Here is a 24,166-nt window from a genome sequence, read left to right as displayed (position 1 = left end):
TGTAATTGTTATAATCAAATGGGTTTCGTTAGGAAGATTATCATTTCCCCTCTGGTTTGTAATTGTTATAATCAAATGGGTTTCATTAGTGGGATGATCATTTCCCCTCTGGTTTGTAATTGTTATAATCAAATGGGTTTCATTGGTGGGATGATCATTTCCCCTCTGGTTTGTAATTGTTATAATCAAATGGGTTTCATTAGTGGGATGATCATTTCCTCTCTGGTTTGTAATTGTTATAATCAAATGGGTTTCGTTAGGAAGATGATCATTTCCCCTCTGGTTTGTAATTGTTATAATCAAATGGGTTTCATTAGTGGGATGATCATTTCCCCTCTGGTTTGTAATTGTTATAATCAAATGGGTTTCGTTAGGAAGATGATCATTTCCCCTCTGGTTTGTAATTGTTATAATTAAATGGGTTTCATTGGTGGGATGATCATTTCCCCTCTGGTTTGTAATTGTTATAATCAAATGGGTTTCATTAGTAAGATGATCATTTCCCCTCTGGTTTGTAATTGTTATAATCAAATGGGTTTCATTAGTGGGATGATCATTTCCCCTCTGGTTTGTAATTGTTATAATCAAATGGGTTTCGTTGGTGGGATGATCATTTCCTCTCTGGTTTGTAATTGTTATAATCAAATGGGTTTCGTTCGGAAGATGATCATTTCCCCTCTGGTTTGTAATTGTTATAATCAAATGGGTTTCATTAGTGGGATGATCATTTCCCCTCTGGTTTGTAATTGTTATAATCAAATGGGTTTCGTTAGTAAGATGATCATTTCCTCTCTGGTTTGTAATTGTTATAATCAAATGGGTTTCATTAGTGGGATGATCATTTCCCCTCTGGTTTGTAATTGTTATAATCAAATGGGTTTCATTAGTGGGATGATCATTTCCCCTCTGGTTTGTAATTGTTATAATCAAATGGGTTTCATTAGTGGGATGATCATTTCCCCTCTGGTTTGTAATTGTTATAATCAAATGGGTTTCGTTAGGAAGATGATCATTTCCCCTCTGGTTTGTAATTGTTATAATCAAATGGGTTTCATTGGTGGGATGATCATTTCCCCTCTGGTTTGTAATTGTTATAATCAAATGGGTTTCATTAGTGGGATGATCATTTCCCCTCTGGTTTGTAATTGTTATAATCAAATGGGTTTCGTTAGGAAGATGATCATTTCCCCTCTGGTTTGTAATTGTTATAATCAAATGGGTTTCATTGGTGGGATGATCATTTCCCCTCTGGTTTGTAATTGTTATAATCAAATGGGTTTCATTAGTAAGATGATCATTTCCCCTCTGGTTTGTAATTGTTATAATCAAATGGGTTTCGTTAGTGGGATGATCATTTCCCCTCTGGTTTGTAATTGTTATAATTAAATGGGTTTCATTGGTGGGATGATCATTTCCCCTCTGGTTTGTAATTGTTATAATCAAATGGGTTTCATTAGTAAGATGATCATTTCCCCTCTGGTTTGTAATTGTTATAATCAAATGGGTTTCATTAGTGGGATGATCATTTCCTCTCTGGTTTGTAATTGTTATAATCAAATGGGTTTCGTTGGTGGGATGATCATTTCCTCTCTGGTTTGTAATTGTTATAATCAAATGGGTTTCGTTCGGAAGATGATCATTTCCCCTCTGGTTTGTAATTGTTATAATCAAATGGGTTTCATTAGTGGGATGATCATTTCCCCTCTGCTTTGTAATTGTTATAATCAAATGGGTTTCGTTAGTAAGATGATCATTTCCTCTCTGGTTTGTAATTGTTATAATCAAATGGGTTTCATTAGTGGGATGATCATTTCCCCTCTGGTTTGTAATTGTTATAATCAAATGGGTTTCATTAGTGGGATGATCATTTCCCCTCTGGTTTGTAATTGTTATAATCAAATGGGTTTCATTAGTGGGATGATCATTTCCCCTCTGGTTTGTAATTGTTATAATCAAATGGGTTTCGTTAGGAAGATGATCATTTCCCCTCTGGTTTGTAATTGTTATAATCAAATGGGTTTCATTGGTGGGATGATCATTTCCCCTCTGGTTTGTAATTGTTATAATCAAATGGGTTTCATTAGTAAGATGATCATTTCCCCTCTGGTTTGTAATTGTTATAATCAAATGGGTTTCATTAGTGGGATGATCATTTCCCCTCTGGTTTGTAATTGTTATAATCAAATGGGTTTCGTTAGGAAGATGATCATTTCCCCTCTGGTTTGTAATTGTTATAATCAAATGGGTTTCATTAGTGGGATGATCATTTCCCCTCTGGTTTGTAATTGTTATAATCAAATGGGTTTCATTAGTAAGATGATCATTTCCCCTCTGGTTTGTAATTGTTATAATCAAATGGGTTTCGTTAGTGGGATGATCATTTCCCCTCTGGTTTGTAATTGTTATAATCAAATGGGTTTCATTAGTGGGATGATCATTTCCCCTCTGGTTTGTAATTGTTATAATCAAATGGGTTTCGTTAGTAAGATGATCATTTCCTCTCTGGTTTGTAATTGTTATAATCAAATGGGTTTCATTAGTGGGATGATCATTTCCCCTCTGGTTTGTAATTGTTATAATCAAATGGGTTTCGTTAGTGGGATGATCATTTCCTCTCTGGTTTGTAATTGTTATAATCAAATGTGTTTCGTTAGGAAGATTATCATTTCCCCTCTGGTTTGTAATTGTTATAATCAAATGGGTTTCATTAGTAAGATGATCATTTCCCCTGTTTATCAGCTGACAAATGAACCTGAAGAGGGTATCTCTTAGGAATAGATGCTATTTGATTGCTAGTCATTGACACTTGGTAATTGTGTAGATGAGGGCAAGTGAGGAATAGGGATCTTTTACTTTTGTATAACATGTTTTTAACAGGCTTTGTTGTAATTATTATTATTATTATTATTATTATTATTATTATTATTATTATTATTATTTATTTCTTAGCAGACACCCTTATCCAGGGTGACTTACAATCATAAGCAAATACATTAAGTGTAAATGATGCATAAATAAATAAATAAATAAATAAATTAAATAAATAAATAAAGAGGGGAAACAGACTTAATTCATTAAAAAAAGGAAAATGCATATATACAACAATGGTCAAAAGTTGTGCATTACCTTATACAATTAACTAACTAATTAACTAATAAACTTCCATATACTCAATGGAAAACTGACAACAATTGAAAAATGTGACATTTTGAAATCTAACAGGAAATACTATACTACTATTATGGCTTACAGTAGACTTTTGCGATATCATTTTGTAGTTTCTTTGATTACATTGTGTTAAATAAAATATCAAAATTATGTTCAAACTTTTGGCCGTAGCTGTACATTTTTTGAGAAGTGTTAATCAATAAATGTTTAACTGCTGCTAAATTAGAAACAGGTTGTTAGAAACAATATTATAATGTTATATTAAAAATATAACTACGAAGTTCAAGTTTAAACAGTTTAAACGTTGAGCTACTCTATTTAGCACTTTGTGTTGTAGACCTTGTGAGATTGGACTCCCTGCCAAAGATCCTTAAAGGGTGTCATTAAATTACACCCTGAAACAATGCAAATTATAGAATACATTGGCCCCCTTTCAAGTATGAAGTGTAACCATTACTTAATGGGTATTTATCCCTCAAGACCCTGTAACCTGAATAGATATAACAAAGCCTGCTTGACAGAGCCTGTGACGCAGTCATGCCCGCCCCTGGCTGGGTTATTACAGCAGCATCTTGGTAGCATACCAGAACTGCTTGTTAAGGTCTCTGTCCCAGAGCCACAGACCCACACCACAACAGCTCGAAGAGCTGCGCTTGGTTAATAAGAATCTGCTCTGTATCTCTAAGTTGAACGGGCAGGCGGTGGGCAGGAACCATACTGCTTTAGTAGCAGTCAGAAGACCCCTCTGGCTGTCTCAAGCACGAGTGGCTGATGGGGATCAAATCTATTCAGTCTTGAACAAAGAAAACTATGCGGTGATCCGATTCAAGCATTCAAAATTCTAAAAGGTATTGATAGTGTCGACCCAGAGGACTTTTTTGACCTGAAAAAGAAACAAGGACCAGGGGTCACACATGGAGATTAGATAAAGGGGCATTCAGAACAGAAAATAGGAGGCACTTTTTTACACAGAGAATTGTGAGGGTCTGGAACCAACTCCCCAGTAACGTTGTTGAAGCTGACACCCTGGGATTCTTCAAGAAGCTGCTTGATGAGATTCTGGGATCAGTAAGCTACTAACAACCAAACAAGCAAGATGGGCCGAATGGCCTCCTCGCGTTTGTAAACTTTCTTATGTTCTTATTTTCTTATTTTCTTTCTTCTGGACGCTCCCATTACACCAGGACATACTTTTGGCCCTGCAGTGGATGACATGCTGCAGCACTCTCCTGCGTATTGGAGCCTACAAAAGAGCTGGTGAGCCTGCTTCCTAAGTGGCCTCCTTCAGTACATAGACCAGCACCAAACTGACAACCAAGGTTCCAGCAGCCTCAGAGACCGGCACAGCCGGCTCCTGCTAAAGCCAGAGGGGGTTTTTCCAACCGACCCGCGGCTGAGCAAAGGGGAAACTTTAATAAGTTCCGCCGCCAAATACAAAGGCAAAAGTCTCAGGCTAAGCCACAAGCAAAGCAGCAGCCCTAGCAATTTGCTGCCACAGGCCCAGGGCCCCTTTTCACTGAGTCACCTGGAGTACTGGCGTCAATGCACCATGGACACCTGGGTGCTCAATGCTGTACAGACTGGCTATTCTCTACAATTCAAAAACGGTCCCCCTCCCTTTCGGGGTGTGACGACAACGGTAGTCATGGACCCGAGAGGTGCAGTGGTGTTGTCTCAGGAGGTGACAGCCCTGCTACAAAAGCGAGCTTCTTGCATGGTACATCTTCTTCATTTGGAAGAAGGTTTCTATTCCAGGTACTTCCTGGTGTAAAGCGGGATGGTGGCCTCAGACCAATACTCCATCTCAGACAGGTCAACCTGTATCTAAGCTGACGGAGGTTCAAGATGTTGACCATGCAGCAGTTGTTGCAGTCAGTTAGATCAGGTGACTGGTTCACTACGGTGGACTTGAAAGACGCTTATTTTAATATCCCCATAAAACCACGGCACAGGAAGTACTTGCAGTTCGCTTTCCAAGGGACAGCGTACGAGTTCCGAGTACTACCGTTTGGCCTATCTCTAGCCTCCTGTGCCTTTTCGAAGTGCTTGGAGGCTATTCTGGCCCCATTGAGACTCAAAGGCATCAGAGTATTCAGTTGACTGGACAGGCTCATTTGTGCTCAGTCTCCAGTGGCTCAGTGGCTCAGACGGAACTCGTCACTGACCACCTTCATCAGTTGGGCCTGTCGGTGAAGCGGTCAAAGAGCCAGCTCACACCCTCGCAGGCAGCCTCCTATTTGGGAGTGTGCCTGCATTCCAGGTCCATGCTGTCCACTCTGGTATGACAGACTGCAGAGATTAGCTGCTTGTCTGAAGCTTTTTCAGTTCAACAAAAAGCTCACTGTAGTGACGTTTGAGAGGCTTCTGAGCTTGATGGCAGCAGCTTCCCCGACCCTTCCTTTGGGTCTTCTGCGTATGCACCCTCTCCAAGCCTGGTTCAACAGCAGGGTTTTCCAGCCCGCATTGAGCCCAGACCGCCTGCTGACAGTGTCACAACACTGTCTGAAGGCGCTTTCCTGGTGGATATGGCCTGCTAACCTGTGCTTAGTAGCTGGGCAGCGTCGCCAGAAGGGAGGTCATCACCATGGACGCGTCCAGCCTCGGCTGGGGTGCATGAGGAATGGCAGGGGTGCAAGGGGTATGGGACCCCCCATGGCAGGGCAACTTTGTGGGCTTTGTTCCAGGGTGCATCTGTCAGAGACATTTGCAAGGCAGCGGTGTGGGCTACACCCCATACTTTAACACGGTTCTGTCGACCTTAATCTCATAGATCTGCAAAACCCTGGCTTTGGAACAAGAGTGTTAAGGGTGGCTTCAGGGTCGGCCCTTACTGTGGTTCCTGATGGTAACGCGTAAGGTGGCTTTGCTTAGCCTTGTTGCATTCCAGTTGGTCTGCAATATTGCTTTGCGACAGCTTTGGTATTTCTACCCATTAGGTAATGGTTACATTTTGTACTTGATAAGGAACATCATAACCCTGGTTCCCTGAAATAGAAAAATAACCATTAGCCTTCAAGGTAGCAGGCTGTGTGGTCCAGTGGTTAAAGAAAAGGCTGTGTAACCAGGAGGTCCCCGGTTCAAATCCCGGCGCAACCACTGACTCATTGTATGATCCTGAGCAGGTCATTTAACCTCCTTGTGCTCTGTCTTTCGGGTGAGACGTTGTAAGTAACTGCAGCTGATACATAGTTCACACACCCTAGTCTCTGTCGGTTGCTTTGGATAAAGGCGTCTGCTTAATAAACATATAATAATAATACTAAAAGGTTGCTGCATCCATGATTGCAGCAGTCTTGAAGGACAAATGATGATGAGATCTGTGTGTACAGTCTATATATGCACTCGGGGGCGGGCACGACTGTATCACAGGTTCTGACGAGCAGTCTTTGTTATATCTATTCAGTTCATACATACATATTTTTTCAGGGAACCAGGGTTATGATAATAACCTAACATTTTGTTCTCTCATATTACCGAGTAGCTTGAGCTAGTTTTCAAACAGTGCCAGCTTGTGTTTCATATTGCTTGCATGACATTTGTATAACTATATAACTAAAATGTTTCCTTTTAAGAACATACTGAATTGAATGTTTTCAACAGTGTTGATATGTAAATAAATCCTGTTCGCCTGCGGGGCATATTAACTTCAACCTCCTGTCTGTCACTCAGCAGCGAATGCAAGCACTCACGTGGCAGATGGCTACCCTGTCACAAGCATTAATACCCTGTATCTTTCCTAACATGGGATTTAGGGGAGCTCCCTAATAAAAGCTGAATCTCAAAAGAATAATTGTGCGAATGTAGTAATTTTTACAGCTCTATATAATGGTATTTAAAACAGGATTCGTTCATCCGAGATTTTACCTATCCGCCCTTACTCTGGTCCCACCGTAGTCGGATATGCGATGGATTACTGTCCTTGATACTGATTAATAACTAACTAGAAACAAAATTAAAACATTGATATGCAATTTGAGTATACTGTACACAAAGACTAAGTACTCTAGTCTTGACGGGTCATTATGTTACACTAGTCTTCTAGCTAGTCTTCTCTTTGATCTGTTCAGTTTCTATTATTATTATGGCTTTTATAACATTCATAGCCAGTACCAAACTGGGTTTTCACTCTGCTACAGCTCTGGCCAAAGGTTTTGCATCACCTGGAATTTTAGGATTGAGACATAATTAAAAAAAAAAAAAAACTATATGAACATAATTTAGATCTTTTATTTAACATCATGTAAACAAAAGAACTATAAAAATTATATTGCAAAAGTCTACTGGAAGCCAAAATAGTAGACCAGTATTTCATTTTAGATTTTGAAATGTCACATTTTTCAATTTTTGTCAGTTTTTTAAGTATATGGAAAACTACAAAGTGGTAATTCAGTATGTTAACGTAACATTGTTCAGCAGGTTTCATTTGAGTTTATGAAGCAAAATTACTTAATTATATAGGAGGGTGATGCAAAATGTTTGTCCCAAAAAAATAAATATGGAATTGCACAGTCTTTATTAATTTACTTATTTATTTATTACAAATGAGTTATATTAAGCTGCCCTTTTTAGTCTTCAAGATACAGCAGCAGGACCATGGAGATGTGAATGCACAGAAGGATATACAACTCTGGCATCCAATGACATCTGGCCACTTGGAGTTCCATGTGACCATTAATATTTTAGAAGCAATTCTGCTGATCTGCATTTCACTTTGATCTCCTTTAGTGTACTCAAAAGCTTTAGGCAGTAGCTTAAAGTACAATTAAGTTTTTCCTGACATTTCACATTGACTGTTTCTAAAATTACATGTCGGTGGATCCAAAACTTGAAATCTGATTGGGTTAAAATCCTAGACCCAAAGAAGATATCCTTTTCACAAAAATGTGGCAAAAAATAATTGAATGTGCTTATTGACGTGTAAAAGTTAAAACCTTTACAATGCATTGAAAATTGCTAGCCTTTCGCCTGGGCCTAGACTCACTAACCAATCCAAAAGCCAAGGTAATTCCCAAGCAGTTAAATGGAAATAAAAACACTGTATCCCAGACTGTTTTAGCATTCTAAAACTAATACAAATCCTAAAACTAGTAAAAACAAACTCAAAACACAAATGGAATGGCTTCTACCTGCAGCAAGTTTTTTCTTGCCAGTTATAAAATATTGACGTTTGAAAACATGGGGGCAAACTGAACTTGAAGCGATAATGTCCCTTCGTTACCTGTAAAACAAGCCTCAATTTCAGTTTGTACAAAGCCCCCTTACACACAGTTTTCTACAGGTCTTTCCTGTTGAAGAATTTATAGGCAGTAGTGAAGGCAAAAAAAAACAACTCTCTTTGATTATCTATAATTACAAATCATTTTGATAGCAGGTTCACGTGTGTTCTTTGAATGCTATGATGACACCTGGATGACTACGCAGACAGGCAGATCCTATCAGTCAGTATGGAATTAAGACATCGTTGGCTGTCAAGCATCAAAATCATGATAGGAGATCCAGGGAACATACCACTCATTTGTTGCCAGTTTTGTATTTGTACAACATATCTTTGAATGGAACCCTACCTTAGCAGGCAGCACATCAAACACTTGAAAAGTGGAACTTTGATCCAGCCCTACATGTGGCCACACAGATTTTTTTTCTTTTTACGCTTAGTTTGTCGAAAGCTCTGATCTCCCTGTTTGAACTAAACATTACCACTCGCCCAGAAGAATGTGTGTGTTTGACGCTGCCACACTGTGATACCTTGATGTGCCGAGACAGGAGATTCCCTTCCAGGCCTCTGATGCTTATCTTATTTGCAGGTGAGCGCCCCTACCAGTGTCCTCACTGTGACAAGGCTTTCAGCAAGAATGACGGGTTAAAGATGCACATTCGGACGCACACAAGGGTAGGCAACATGCTCTTTTGTTGTTGGCATTCCATCGTTAAATGTTTGCAAACTACAACTGAACTGTATTGATGGCTTTATTCCCTTCAATTCCCTGAAAGTGCAAAAGCTTTTTTCTTCTATGTTAGATGTTCATGGAAAGACTGGACTGTAAGAATGCTTAGTTCTATGATGATGTGTTGATTACAGTGAATTTAACAACTTGCTATTTGTTTTTATTTATGCTAAAATAGAGTGGGGATGGGGAGGGAAGGGGGGCAGACATATACAGTAGGCTAATTTACTCATGTGGTCTTGCTGTGTTGCATGTTGCCTAGCCTTTCTCTTAAAATATATTGTCATGTATTTTGTGTCTGCTAAATGCAGCTTGTAGTTTTATGTTTCAAGATTAAAAGTGATTTGAGAAACAGTATATAGTTTCGTTTAACAAAACATTGGTGTTGAGGTTCAGTTTTCTTCGTTCCTGACATTTTGTATTGTCTCACCAGCATTGCAATCTCTTTTCAAAATAAGGTGGCCAGGTTCGTACTGACATGTTTAACAGACCCGTCTTTTTAATTCCTTCTTCTCTCCTCTGAATTCTAGAATGTCTTGTCTAGAATTTCTATTTTTTTTTCAGTTATATGTTCTTATGTATTGTAGATTGTAAAGTAAGACAAAAATACGTACAATAATAACAGCTTTTTAAAACAACCATACCCTGATACGTACACTGCCATAACTGTTCTGTATTGCAATATATGACTATTTTTAGACACAATGGTGAACAGGCACATCATACATTAAACATTAGATTTTTTAATAACAAGTCAAATTGGAATCAGAGATCGGTTTACTTTTAAAACGTTAGATTTAAAAAGGCCTTAAGAAGATTTGGTTGAAACAATAAAACTAATCATCTACACTGCTAATATGATTCTAGCAGTGCAAACTAATTAGGAAAGAAGGTTTTATGAATTTAATTGGATATTTTCCTCAGTTGTCTTTTATATTTATACTCAAACATCTGCATCAAAAGCTATTTAGAATGACTACCCATATTTACATTGGAGTGAAACCGTTATCTGGCTGTCTTAACTCATGCCAGTGTAAACAGTTTTAATTAAAAAAACAAGGAGTAATGTTCAAGGGGAAGGCTATTTGCTATTATGATTCATGTTCTATCTTATTTGGTACTGTCATTAAGTGTAGTGTGTAGTTTGTACTGAAAGAAAAGAACAAGAAAGAGTTTGGCTTTTGCCAATGGTTCAGGTACAGTAGCTGGATGTGATGTTTAGATCATTAAAACTGACACTGTACCTCAATATTGGGGTTCACAGGCACCATCTGTGGGCCCCGAACTGTAATGGTGGACAATGTATATTAATATTACAGCAGCCATCAAAGGGACTGAGTAAAATGGGCTGCAGGTAATACAGATTTTGTTTCTTAAAGGTTCATAGTCTTTAGCTGTATGAGGTAGTGCAGAAAAAGCACAGACGGTGACAACAAACAACAATATACAATCTGGTCTGGAATGTCTAATAATAATAATAATAATAATAATAATAATAATAATGCTCTGAAATGGTCCTAATAGACTGTGTCCCCAGATTGACTGAGGCTCTGTCCACACTATGTCTTTAAACCGTATTTGTTACCTTTTAAACTGGCTAAATATGGTTTGCGTCCACAATACGTTTAATATTGGACTCAAGACCAATATTAAACGGTAGTCTTGAGTCTGGTTGTAAATAAGATTGCATCAGGTAGTGCAGTTTATCAGAAATGTGGATGCTGTAATACTGAACTACATTTTTTGTGTATCCTCTAATATCCCAAAGTGCGTTCTGATATGTTTTGGTGCATGGACATTACAAATACAACACTCAGAGCAGGCGTCTGAATGAGTTGATAATGACTATCTATACTAACAGTGCATGGTGGGATACTATCGTATTAAGTCCCACAGTCCGTTGCGCTGCTAGGAATTGTAACCAGATTATTTTAATTGTGTTTGTATGCAATAAGTCTGACCTAAACGGTACTTCAGTGTGGATGCTTTGAGCTGGATTCATTAAAACGTTTTTGAGTACGGTTCTCAAGATCGGTTATGTCGCGTGGACAGGGCTACAGAATTGTCTGAATAGTTTAACAATTTCCACTATGCAGTATAACTGAAATCTTATAAATAAATAATTGCAGAACAACAATTAATTGTATGCACCGTCATTGTATAAGTGATTTATGTGCTGTAAATGTTAAAAGCGGTAGGATTTGACTTTATTTTTACGTACCACAAAGAACTTAAATTTCAAAACTCATTGTGGCAATGTGCCCCGCCCCTGTGTGCATTTGTGTGTTATATGTTGTATGTTGCGTGCGTGTGTTAATGTTGGTGTATAGAGATTGGTACACGGGATATAAACGGGTCTGTGTTTCACGTGTATTTAAAAAGGTAGATTTGTATTTAGGCACGAGGAGGGCACCAGTCACTTCACGTGCTGGTAAAATGTAATGTGTGGTCACGGGAGTACACTTAACTAATTCACGTGCTGGGATTCAAGTGAGTAATTAATTAGTAATTGAATCCCAGCACAACAGTATATACAGACGCACGTTTCTTGCAGTCGAGGTTGGGTGTTCGAGAGTGGAGAACGGGTGAGAGAGAAGGAGAACGTAAAAGTGAAGTAAAATAATAATCTAGAAGTGTTTGTACTCACCGTGTTTGTTTGTCTCTCCGTGCACCGTTTGTTAAGTGTTTAGTACGTTTTGTTTGTCTGTTTATTTTGGCGCAAGTGCCGTGTCCAGTGTTTTTGTCTGTTCAAACCTTTTATTTTCTGTTCTGTTATTAAACCCCAAACCCCAAATCTCTGTCTGTTTATTTCCTGGCTCTGGTCTGACGCCACCCACTCCGGCCGTCTTTGTGACACTCATTAAAAATACTTATTTTAAATATTTAAACACAGACGTTTGTAAATATGAGATATTAAATTAAAAAAAGAAAAATAAAGGGGGCTTCTGAGTGGCGCATCCAGTAAAAGCACTCGCTAGGGTGCAGGATGCGCTCTATAGCCTGGATGTCACGAGTTCGAGTCCAGGCTATTCCACAGCCGACCGTGGACGGGAGCTTCCAGGGGGCGGCGCTCAATTAGCCAAGCGTCGCCCGGGGGGAGGGAGGGTTAGGTCAGCCAGGGTGTCCTCGGCTCACCACGCACCAGCGACCCCTGTAGTCTGGCCGGGCGCCTGCGGGCTTGCCTGTAAGCTGCCCAGAGCTGCGTTGTCCTCCGACGCTGTAGCTCTGAGGCGGCTGCACGGTGAGTTCGCAGTGTGTAAAGAAGCGGACGGCTGACCGCACACGCTTCGGAGGACAGCGTGTGTTCTTCTTCGCCCCTCCCGAGTCAGCGCAGGGGTGGTAGCAGAGAACTGAGCATAATAAAATAATTGGGCATTTCAAATTGGGGAGAAAATAATAAAAACTAATTGGCAACGACTAAATTTATAAAAAAAAAAAAAAAAAATAAATAAATCAAAAATAAAGATGACCTTAAACTTGAATGGACAAAGAACTAATATTCTGTGTACATGTTGTGATCCAGAGTAAGAATTCACTTTACAGTGCCACCTTGTACAACAGAATTGGAAAAGACTGCATGAGTATTAATTGCTTCGAGTGCGTCTGGTTTGAGGTACAATACCTGGGAAAATAAACAGGGGAGCAGAGCCCCATAATAGATTAGACCAATGGGTAGGTACAGTACAGTACAAGGGTTGAGATGCAAAGGGATGGACAGGAATCAGGTGCAAAAAGGGCCAGTTACTTGCTAATTTTTGTTTTATGATTGGTTTACATCCTGAATTAGATTGTGTGTAGGGGGCAGCCCTTTCTCCTAAGCCTGTTTCAATACTTCATTTAATGGATTTTGCTTGTTGATTCCTACTATATTGAGAACTTTGCAAATGCCAGCAGCGCCCCCTGTCTGAGCTCTAATCTGTTACTTACGTTTTAAGTGAATAGATTTAAAATGGAAATGCTTAGATTTTTTATTAAAATGTAAGCAGTATGGGAACTTTAGGCAATACTGGTTATCAGACTTAGGCCACTTGATTTTATGAAAAGAACATCACAATTTAATGCCATTTAATACCTCTGGTAGAATTTCAGTGGAAAGATTTTTTTTAAATATTCACACATTTAGTCTTTGAAATCTGACGCCCCTTAACTTCAGCCAGCTGTGTTCTGTGTGATTTGGCTACTCATCTCGGCAGGGGTGGCTATGTTGACTATGAAGTCTGTTCAGAAAACAGAGCCAACATTTGGCTGACATTAATTAGCCCACTGTTTCCTGCAGGACCCTACATATTAACTGTTAAAACAAAAACTACACTGCACTACGTGTGGCAGCTGTTTGCTCCCTGTTACCTCCCTTACTTTGCAAAGACAAAAGATGACTTTTTGACCCTAGAATTAATACATCCTGATGTTTGTTGACTTTTTACCCCAACACTAAAAGGAACTGTGGCCATAGGTAGATAAATGTCAAGGAGTGTATTGAGATGACACATGGCCAGAACCCTCTGTTGGCACAGCTGGGAAACTACTGGCTTCCTTTTGAGAGAAAGGAACAGAATTACCCACCAGCAGTAAGAGCAGTCAGAATCGTTTTGCCATGTCCACAGGGGGGGGGGGGGTGGTTAGGGTTAGGGTTAGGGTTAGGGCAAGGGCATGACCGTTCTAGTGTACTGGGATTTGAGATCTGTCCTCTAAATCACTGCAGTAGTCTGGCTTTTTTGTTCCATAGCACATCATAGATTGTTATTGCTGTGTTACCTGTTTGACAATGTAGACACTAGAGTGCTGTGTTACCTGTTTGATAGTGCACTAGATCATCAATTTTGAAAAGAGCTTTGAACAGACTTTAAAGTTCTAAGTGTAAAAAGTTGTCAAGATGTTAACAATGAAAATAAAAACGTGGGGACGTGCAGGGCGCGAAATAACCAACAGCAATTGTCGTGCTGCCCAACCCGTTTTTCCGCAGTGTCTCTCCAAATTTTAAAAACTTAATATTAAGTTTAAAATAATAATAATAATAATAATAATAATAATAATAATAATAATAATAATAATAATAATATTTACATGCTCCCACTAGGTCAAATAATTAGGCAGTATGGCATTCAATTTCATTGCTATGCTGATGTTACACAAATCTGTTTTCAGACTAAACCGGATGTTTCTTTGGCTGTTTCTGTACTTAATAACTGTCTGACTGATATAAAAACATGGATTCAGCAAAATTTCTTGCAGTTAAACTGTAGCAAGACAGAGGTCATGTTATTGGGTTCTTCACATCAGGTCAGGAAAGCTGGATTAGTCCAACCTCAGGGGTAAGTTTCGATTCCACTCTGTCCTTTGAGGCTCACATTAAGAATATCTGCAGTGTCCTTTTTTCACTTACGGAATATTGCCCGCTTTAGGTCGACCTTGTCTTTGCCTGATGTGGAGAAGCTAATCCATGCCTTTATTACATCAAGCTTGGACTATTGTAATGCCTTGCTTACTGGTGTTTCTTTAAAATCAATGCATTGGTTGCAGTATGTGCAAAATAGTGCTGCATGGCTTTTATCAAGATCAAGGAAGCATGAGCATATATCGCCAATCCTGGCAGTAAAACAGGACCACGGGGTTACCAACACAGGTATACCATTCTGTGCACCTACAAGTGCTCAAAAATAATAATGGAAATGAAAGGCGAAAGAAAAAGGGAAAATAAAACGCAGTAATAAAACTACAAACAAAAGTGCTGCTTATGCAGTGCACCCACTGCCGATAAGCCGGTCAGCACGGGTCTCCGTCCTACACTCACTTGTCCCTATACACTGGGGTTGGCCAGGGTTCTCCGTATATCTACACACATCCCCTCTGGTACGTATTTATTTATATTACTTTGTAAATTAGTTTTTACAGAAGGCTGTCCCCTCAACCGGGCTCGCCTGCTCCTTATTTCACTCTGGCCTCTTCTGCCAGCGCCACTGTATTTCCCCGAACACGGCCACCCGAGTGCACAACCAAGCGCAGTTCTTAAGGGCCGAGCAGTCTCCCAAGGCCCGCCCCTCAGCCACTCGGAGAGAGGGAAAGCACACACACCCTCTTCCCCACCTCTCCGTGTCATCGCCATGACCGACAGGCGGATCCTACGAGACTGCTGCCCTCTACAGGTCAGTCCAGGTCTCCCCTGTTACACATCCTCCCCCTCCAGAATGGCATCACCGGTCCATTCGAAAATCCTACAATCCCATGCCTTCCCGAGAGAAAAAATCTACGTTTTGATGCAGTTTCCCTGCTCGGTGGACTACCCTGAAGGCATAGTGCTGCAGGGCCAAGTACCACCGCGTGATTCTGGCGTTGTTATCCTTCATCCGGTGAAGCCATGCTAAGGGGGCATGATCCGTAATCAGGGTGAAGTGTCGCCCCAGGAGGTAGTACCGGAGTGACTCGACTGCCCATTTTACTGCGAGACAGACCTTCTCGATGGTACTATAGTTTTTCTCGCGGGGAAGGAGCTTCCTGCTGATATATAGAACTGGGTGCCCCGGTTGCACCCCCGCTACTTTACCCAGATGACTCAGCCAGCCCTCACTGTGGATAACCACGTCATCTATGTAAGCAGAGGTGTACTGCTGATGGGGTCGCAAAACGCGATCCATCATCCGCTGGAAAGTGGCTGATGCTCCGTGCAACCTAAAGGGCATGGTCCTAAATTGGTAAAACCCGAAGGGAGTCAAAAACGCCGTCCTCTCTGGATTCTGGGGTCAGGGGTATCTGCCAGTACCCCTTTGTTAAATCCAGTGTCGTCATAAAATGAGCCGTGCTAAGACGCTCCAGCAACTCATCTACCCGGGGCATGGAATAAGCGTCAAACTTCGATTTTTCATTAACTCGCCTGAAGCAAAATCGAGGTTAGGTTGTGATATCCAAGGTAGACTTTCTCTTTAAGAGACTTTTGTATGTTTTGTATACTGCTCCCTTAGCAAGGAGCAGTTAAAATGGCAGGTTGAAATTAGATATTTTTATTGATTGTATTTAGGCCTTACTTTTCATTGAATTGCCTTTGCCAACTTGTATCAACCCTAAGCTATCCCAGTGCATACATAAATGAACACACCATGCTGCCACTTGCCGATGTAATTATAGAACAATAAAAAGATGCATATGTCCATTAAGATTATATTATGAAAACCATACAAATTTAGTCTGTGTTTTTGATTAGTTTCCAGTGCCGGTTTGTTAAAATCAGTTTTATTAAAGGATGAAAGTGCCCAGTCACATGCATTACATTTAACACCGACTAAGAAATTTAACAAGGTCATTTATAAAAACTGTTCCAGATCACTACTTAGGTCTTCTAAAATCACTATTAACATTGTGTGTGGTTTATATTATAATACTTGTAATATTGTGTAGTATATTTCGCAGAATCTATACCTAGTTTGCTCTTTGGTATGGAGAAAATGTTTGTAATCACAGTAGGCCGATGTATGTTGTCACTTGCAGAGAATATAAAAGCCTTGTGAGGAATTCCACTCCCTTGACTGCCTTCTTTTCTGCTCGGCTCAATTTCATTTAATTGTGGTTCCAGGAAAAACCGTACCAGTGCTCAGAGTGTAAGAAGGCCTTCAGCCAGAAGCGAGGCCTGGATGAGCACATGAGGACACATACAGGGGAGAAGCCCTTCCAGTGTGATGTGAGTGACAGTTTTACACAAAACATGCTTTATTTTATTCATACTCTGCTGCTTCGCCCATTCTGTTGACAAGGTACTGCCTTACCAATGTATCTTAACAAATCTGAGAAGCTTAAGCCTGGTACACACTGCCCGATGTGAGGGAGTTGCATTGCAAAACATTAAACATGCTTAAACTTTGTGAGCCGACTGATATCGATCGGCCGATCCTTTACAATCGCATCGCAAAGCATAACACACTGCCCGATGCGACTGCCCGAAGCCCTCAATTCATAACACACTGCCCGGTGCGACTGCCCGAAGCCATCAATTCATAACACACTGCCCGATGCGACTGCCCGAAGCCATCAATTCATAACACACTGCCCGATGCGACTGCCCGAAGCCCAGATGTGGATGTATTTGCATTGCTGTTAATACAGTACATGCACAGGGATTCACCATGGTCACAGCATACAGATGTGGATGTATTTGCATTGCTGTTAATACAGTACATGCACAGGGATTCACCATGGTCACAGCATACAGATGTGGATGTATTTGCATTGCTGTTGATACAGTACATGCACAGGGATTCACCATGGTCACAGCATACAGATGTGGATGTATTTGCATTGCTGTTAATACAGTACATGCACAGGGATTCACCATGGTCACAGCATACAGATGTGGATGTATTTGCATTGCTGTTAATACAGTACATGCACAGGGATTCACCATGGTCACAACATACAGATGTGGATGTATTTGCATTGCTGTTAATACAGTACATGCACAGGGATTCACCATGGTCACAGCATACAGATGTGGATGTATTTGCATTGCTGTTAATACAGTACATGCACAGGGATTCACCATGGTCACAACATACAGATGTGGATGTATTTAAATTACTATTTTACTCGCATAAGCATTTAAATATCACCATCTAGGAATAGCAGATTAACAAAAAAAAAAGTTAAACACTGAAAAGGCAAAAATGTTTCTGACAACAAAACTATGTACATCTTAATTGGCTCAGTCCTTAGAATCCAAGCATAAAACTGCAGCATTTCCTCTGCTGAAATTATTGTAGTGGACAGTGTCTTTTATGTATGATCAATGCATTACAACTGACATTTTGCTGGTGATCCTGCTGGTTAAGAATGAATTGGAATTATTCCAAAAACCTTAAAGAAGTTTGCATAATAATAAACATTTAAATATTTTACATTATTTAAAACACTGAACACATATGTTATGCTTGTGGATGATGTGAAGGCGCTCAACTATGCAGGCATTTGAAAGGCTAGAATTTCATTTATGTTGTAATGTTTTTTAAGATGCAAGGAGGAATGTCGGTTTGGATGGAACAGCCATGGAACATTTTCATGTCAGCAGTTTATCCCTGCTGCGTTACATTGATGGGCTAAGGCTGTGTCCCTGTCATCACATTCATTACCCTGGTTAAAGGGTACGATTCATAGGCAGTGTTTTCTGTAAATGGGATGACCCGCTGCAATTCTATCATGATTCCAATTTAAACTATAGGCCACAGGATACTGGATACTATATTTGTAGTTGTATGGATAGCCTTTTTATTTGTATGATTTCAGAATCCATGTAATAGTTCTGCTGTTGGGGCAACATGCATTGTAGGTAGTGGTGTTTGGAAGCAAGTCTTAGCTACAAAGTCTTAATAAGGATACAATACCAACTATGAATGCTGTCACATCCCGGATGAAAAGAGTTCAATGTTCTGGTCTCAGGTGTTAGAGATAATTGATATGACACATGCATTGATGGAAGTATTTGCTGCATTTATTGATTCTTTTACTTCTATACCCTCAGGTTTGTGATCTGTCCTTCAGCTTGAAGAAAATGCTGATTCGCCACAAGCTGACTCATAATCCAAACAGACCCATGGCAGAATGCCAGCTGTGCCACAAGAAGTTTACAAGAAATGACTACCTCAAAGTACATATGGAGAATGTGCATGGAGAGACAGACAGTTAAACCTCGTATTCAATACAGCTTTCAAGATGATGCAAATAATTTTGTGAAATGATAAGCAAATGAAAAACCTTGGTGATTAGGGAGGGCACAGTTATACCTTTCAACCGGACCAAGCAATCCCCAAAACTACTATTGTCCATGCTAGCCAAACCCAGATACTTACAATTCCACTTTTTGTTTTTGGGCAAATAACATACCCCTCAGAAAACCCCTGGGCACAAATCTCGAAGAATCGTAGAACCCCCACTGACCCTATCTTCTCTTCCTCATGTAGTTGTATTACAGCAAATTGCTGTCAGGTAATTGAGTTACAGTGCACTACTGTAACATAACAAAATGGTTTAGTTATAAAAAGATTATAAAAGGCAGTGCTTGCCATTATAAGTATTGTATTGTATGTTATTTTTAGGTGCTGTGTTTTTTGTGTGTTTGTTTTTTCATGTTAAATGTTCAGAAATGATACAAGGGTATAAAGTGTTTAATACCAGTGTACTGGCATTCAGGTTGTCAGCTGAACCACTGCTGTTCAAACGTAACCCATCACAGCATGCTGTCCTGTCTGGGTTAATCCATATCTTGATTATCATTTAGCAGCAATCATGCTGTGTGCTTTTGTACTGTGAAATATTTGATTACTGCAGTTTGGTACACGTGGGAATGCCCAGCATCTCCATTTGGAATGCCTTTTCTTTTATTTCTAGAAATACCAAATGTATACATTGATCTTGAATACAGGCTTTTGCTACTAGTTTGAAACTGCCTTGCTGTCATTGCCTCTGAATTGCTGGTTTCAGTGATGTCCTTCTATGCAACCGCATTCAGACTCCCATGATCTCCTGTTGATTCAATTAATAAAACCAGTACTGTCCTATATTTCACTATTTTATCAAGTTATGATATATTGTGTAGTGTTTTCCAAATCTTTGTAACATGGAAAGCATGACATGAGCTTTACTGTTTTATGTTAAAGAAATTCAAGCCATCCAATGCATCATTCCTTTTTTTTATATAAATGCAATGCATTTCAGTACTTGAATAAAGGTTAGCGATAAACCCTGGTGGCTTATTGAAAACTTGCTTGTTCAGATAAATGGCATCAGGGTTTGTCAGCTGAAACAGCAATTCAAATTTTCAGAGCCACCAGCATTTAACTTCATTTTATCAGCTGGGAGTTGTGTATTTTTTTTTCAAAACGAAATGTTACATTTAAAATATTGTACCCTTTGTCAAAGTAGGAATTTTCTAGTACCGTGATAGATAAACCTGTTAATAAATGGCAGGATAATTTGAGGATGATTGAAACAAGATGTATTATACCTTTTATATCTAATACATCAAAGTTATATTAACATGTTTGATATGCAAATGTAATTATCTTTTACTCTTCATGTTAGCAATACACTTTCAAAACAAAAACATTGCTAAAACATGAACCAGGGCAGCTTAGTTTTTAAAACCGTGACATCTCTTATCCTTTTATTTCATACATATCCTGATAAACAGCCAGTGGATGCATTAGATGATTGGACAATGACAAGGGTGAAGCAGAGATGCTGATGAAAGTACACCAGAGACCAATCCTGGTCTGGTTTGTTTATAATGTGCTGGAAGGACTTGTGTTCAGATTACTTGATACATAGAGGACAAAAGGAGAATGCACGTGACTATAACCGAACAGAAGAGCCATCTTCAACTAATAAATGTGGTTCTGAGGGACTGGACATGACAAGTGAGAAAATGATCCAGACTTGCTTGAGGTTTGTAAGATTATCACTGTTCTGACTCGCAGTATGCTTTTCTTAAATTGCACTGTTCAGGATCTAGGTAAGACTTATTTTTGATAGGGCTTAAACTTGGTGATTTTTGTTAGTGAGGAGCTATAGAAATGTTAGGTTGTTGTTGTATGGAGTAATCTACCTGGTCTGTACTGCCCAGCATCACAGATCTCTGTGTCAAAAGTATAATATAATATCTTAAGAGGTACATGGTAAACTATAGCATAATAAAACTGTTTCCCACTGAACAGAAACTGATGGTCCTAAACTCTGAAAAGTAAGCTGTACAACATTCACACTTGCAGTATGTTGTGTTTTTTTATCATCACTTCAAGGTTGCTATGCTGATTTCTCGCTCTGGATTTGTGTTTTCCTTCCTTTTTATTACAGCTAGGAGGTTGTAGCCACAATCGGTATGTTTTTGTGTTTTATTTTAAATAACAAGTTGGCAACAACAACAAAAAAATTGCAATGCATCACCTTAAATGTTTGGATGATTGTTTCTTCTCAATATTGGGTAGAGGGCTATGAAAAGAATGAGTTTTTAGGTATGTGATATATCCTAAATGGCCTTGAGTCAGTCATGGGATATAACAAGAACAGGAATAAATGTGTTTTACAGTCCACAGAATGATACATGTGTCTCAGTTTCCTTCAGCTCTGAATGTAGGAAATACGTCTTTTGCACAGCTGGTTACTTCATGCTAGCTCTAAACTGTGCCACTTCTTACAATGCTCTGTAAATGAAAATATGGTGATAATATTATTTTGTTGTTAATTTAACACTTTTCCACTTACCCGCAGCTTTCTATTCACTTGTGTGTACAATAATTATAACTATTGATAGCCTAGGAATCAGTCCAAAATTACATCCTAACAAAACTACAGAGAAGCCCAAAAACCCTTTCAAGAGACAAGGAGATGTAGCATCTTATTCAGTATCTTAGCTGAATTAATAGCTGTGTGTGTGTGTGTAACAAACCCTTTCAACACAAGCCTAGCAAGAGAGTTAAGAGTAGAGGACAAGGAGAGGTAGCATCTTATTCAATAGCTTAGTTAATAGCTGAGTGTCTGTGTGTAACAAAACCTTTCAACACAAGCCTAGCAAGAGACGAGGAGAAGTAGCATCTTATTCACTATCTTACTTGAGTTGGAAAACATTATTCTTTCAGGTAGCAACACAATGTGTCTCATAGCATGCATTTAAAATACACTAATACTGTACATATATTATTGTTATGCTCAGGGTACAGTTGGATGGACTTTATTCCTTATTATTATGTATTGTTTTTGACTTCTCTAATAAAATGACGTGTTTCACGGAGGCATCTATGGTGGTCAGTAAACTGCCACATTTGCTGCTAAATGAATTTTCCTCCCAGTGTGGGTCTTGCAGGACCACAGTTGTAAAGAGATACATGGTGTGTGCCTTTCACATCACAGTGTGGCCAGTGGCTTCAGTTGAAATAGCAAAGATATAAGAAGCTTCTATCCACATGGGGTCTGTCATCACCCTTGGATGTCAAAAGGTACTGCATTGGCTACACAGTTAAGAGTGGCAGCCATAACTACTGCAAGCAAGCAGACCAGATGCTGCCAGTGATGGACCAAAGTATGTAATGGAAAAAACAGACCTGTGCCCAGCAAGGGGTTCAGCTGACAAGACCAACGATGAAAATGAAAATATCTGTCAGAATACGGTAATGGTTTCCTGGATTACATTTGCAATATAGGTAGCATTTATCCATAACTTCATACACCCAATTATAATATCTTAAAAACAGCAATCATTTCATTGCTTTAATTTTATCCAGATTATTTCTGTTCACATTGATTTTTTGGGGAATCATTTTACAGCTTGGGCAACATCTGTAGGTCAGTTATGTTTTATTTGTGGGTGTAGCAAAAAAAAAGGTTACAGTAAATTTGTTTCTAATTATATGTTTTTATTGTAAATCCTACAGTTTCCTAAACTGGAACACCATCTGTGCTTGGTCAGACTGGAGCTACTGGTTGCATAACCCACTGAAATGTGGTTTCTAAACAAAGTGTTTTACTAAACCAGTTACAATACATTAGAAACAGGATTGAGCCGTTCAAAACGTTGAATACGATTCTGAAAGTTTTTATGTTATTTCCATGGTTACTTACCACTGGTGACCAATAATATTGGACTCCCAGAGTTTTCTTCTGATGTATTTTTTTTTCCTTTTTTCAAGACAAGTCTGCTTTAAGGCAGAACATATTGGTTCCTGCATTCAGGTCAATCTGTCATCCAAGCTGTTAACCCAAATGTGCCTGGATTTCTTGGTCTCTTCTAATCTAACCCTTGTCACAACTAAGCAGCAGCCCTCCTCCTCTATTGACATAACCAGGTAACAAATCAACAATTTATCATTTCAACTTTATCCTGAAACTCTCTAAACACTGTTTGGTAGTTTTTTGACACGACTCGGAGAATGTGAAGCCTATAGTGCTTTGGTAAATAATGTAACTAGCAAATAAATAAAAGGTAGTGTATATTAAAGTGTACTGTGTAAATACTGAGGGTTTATATTTTCTAAACAAATCTAAAACCCCCTTTTGACCACATATAAATAATTTATCTGCGGCTCTATCACCAGTAGAATAACAATAACAGGCATTTGAGGTACCTTTCGGTCATACCAGTGCATTTACTGTGAACTCCATTGACATTTGAGGTACCTCTCGGTCATACCAGTGCATTTACTGTGAACTCCATTGACATTTGAGGTACCTCTCGGTCATACCAGTGCATTTACTGTGAACTCCATTGACATTTGAGGTACCTCTCGGTCATACCAGTGCATTTACTGTGAACACCATTGACATTTGAGGTACCTCTCGGTCATACCAGTGCATTTACGTCACCTAATTGCCACAAACCTAATGACTTGATTAAATATATCAGTATTTATTTTATAAAATTAATAATAATACCATTGGGGGATTGGGGTCGTAAGCAGTCACAGACCATATGTACTGTACCCTTAGGGAGGAATTCGATTCGTTTCATTGGATACTTCTTGTCCAGTCTACCATGACAGCTGCTTTACTTACTATGCCGATACAACATAGAAATTCCCATGCTCCAAATGTTAAGATTGTTTTGAAGGTATGTAATGTGTTAGAAGGGCTAATTAATAAACATTTGATTCTGCTGCAGCCATTGCAGTGGTGTCCAAATATGCTGTGTATTGTTCCTGACAAATAAACAAATGTGGTTATAAAAAATTGCAGTGTTGTGGTGCAGCCTTGTGTTCCCGTAATATTATCTGTAACCCAACTGCACACTTATCCTGGAATTTACATCCAACCATGGAAATGAAAACTATGGGAGTTCCTGCTCTCCCCTGGCTTGATCAAACTTCAGCAAAGCAACCTGTCCCTGAAGACACTGAGAAAGACTTTGAGCAGAAACATTTGCTATTGAATACCACTACAGTATGACGCATCGGTGTTGTGTTTCCTTGCACAGAATGATTCTAATAGAACACAAGCTCTTATCTGATTGGCTGAGATCAGGAATCCCAGAAGTAATGGCTGTTGTGTTTATTAACAGCTGCCCATGTGTCTGTAATTATGTTGTGTTT

The 24,166-nt window shown here is 39.3% G+C and overlaps 1 protein-coding gene across 2 annotated transcripts in view; it reads left to right on the top strand.

Annotated features, from left to right (window-relative positions):
* The window catches only part of LOC117408483 (PR domain zinc finger protein 5-like), a 76,782-nt gene extending 56,952 nt beyond the window's left edge, over nt 1-19,830 (top strand). For both annotated transcript variants that reach the window (XM_034013490.3, XM_034013489.3), the window contains exons 14-16: nt 8,973-9,058; nt 16,678-16,782; nt 18,613-19,830. In XM_034013490.3, coding sequence (XP_033869381.1) covers nt 8,973-9,058; nt 16,678-16,782; nt 18,613-18,777 — 356 coding nt within the window. In that variant the 3' untranslated portion in view covers nt 18,778-19,830. The remainder of the gene's footprint in view (nt 1-8,972; nt 9,059-16,677; nt 16,783-18,612) is intronic.
* The last annotated feature ends 4,336 nt before the right edge of the window (nt 19,831-24,166 follow it).

This window comes from Acipenser ruthenus, chromosome 2 (assembly GCF_902713425.1).
Source record: "Acipenser ruthenus chromosome 2, fAciRut3.2 maternal haplotype, whole genome shotgun sequence".
In the NCBI taxonomy this organism is placed as follows: Eukaryota; Metazoa; Chordata; class Actinopteri; order Acipenseriformes; family Acipenseridae; genus Acipenser; species Acipenser ruthenus.
This window is presented reverse-complemented; position numbering and strand designations above follow the sequence as displayed.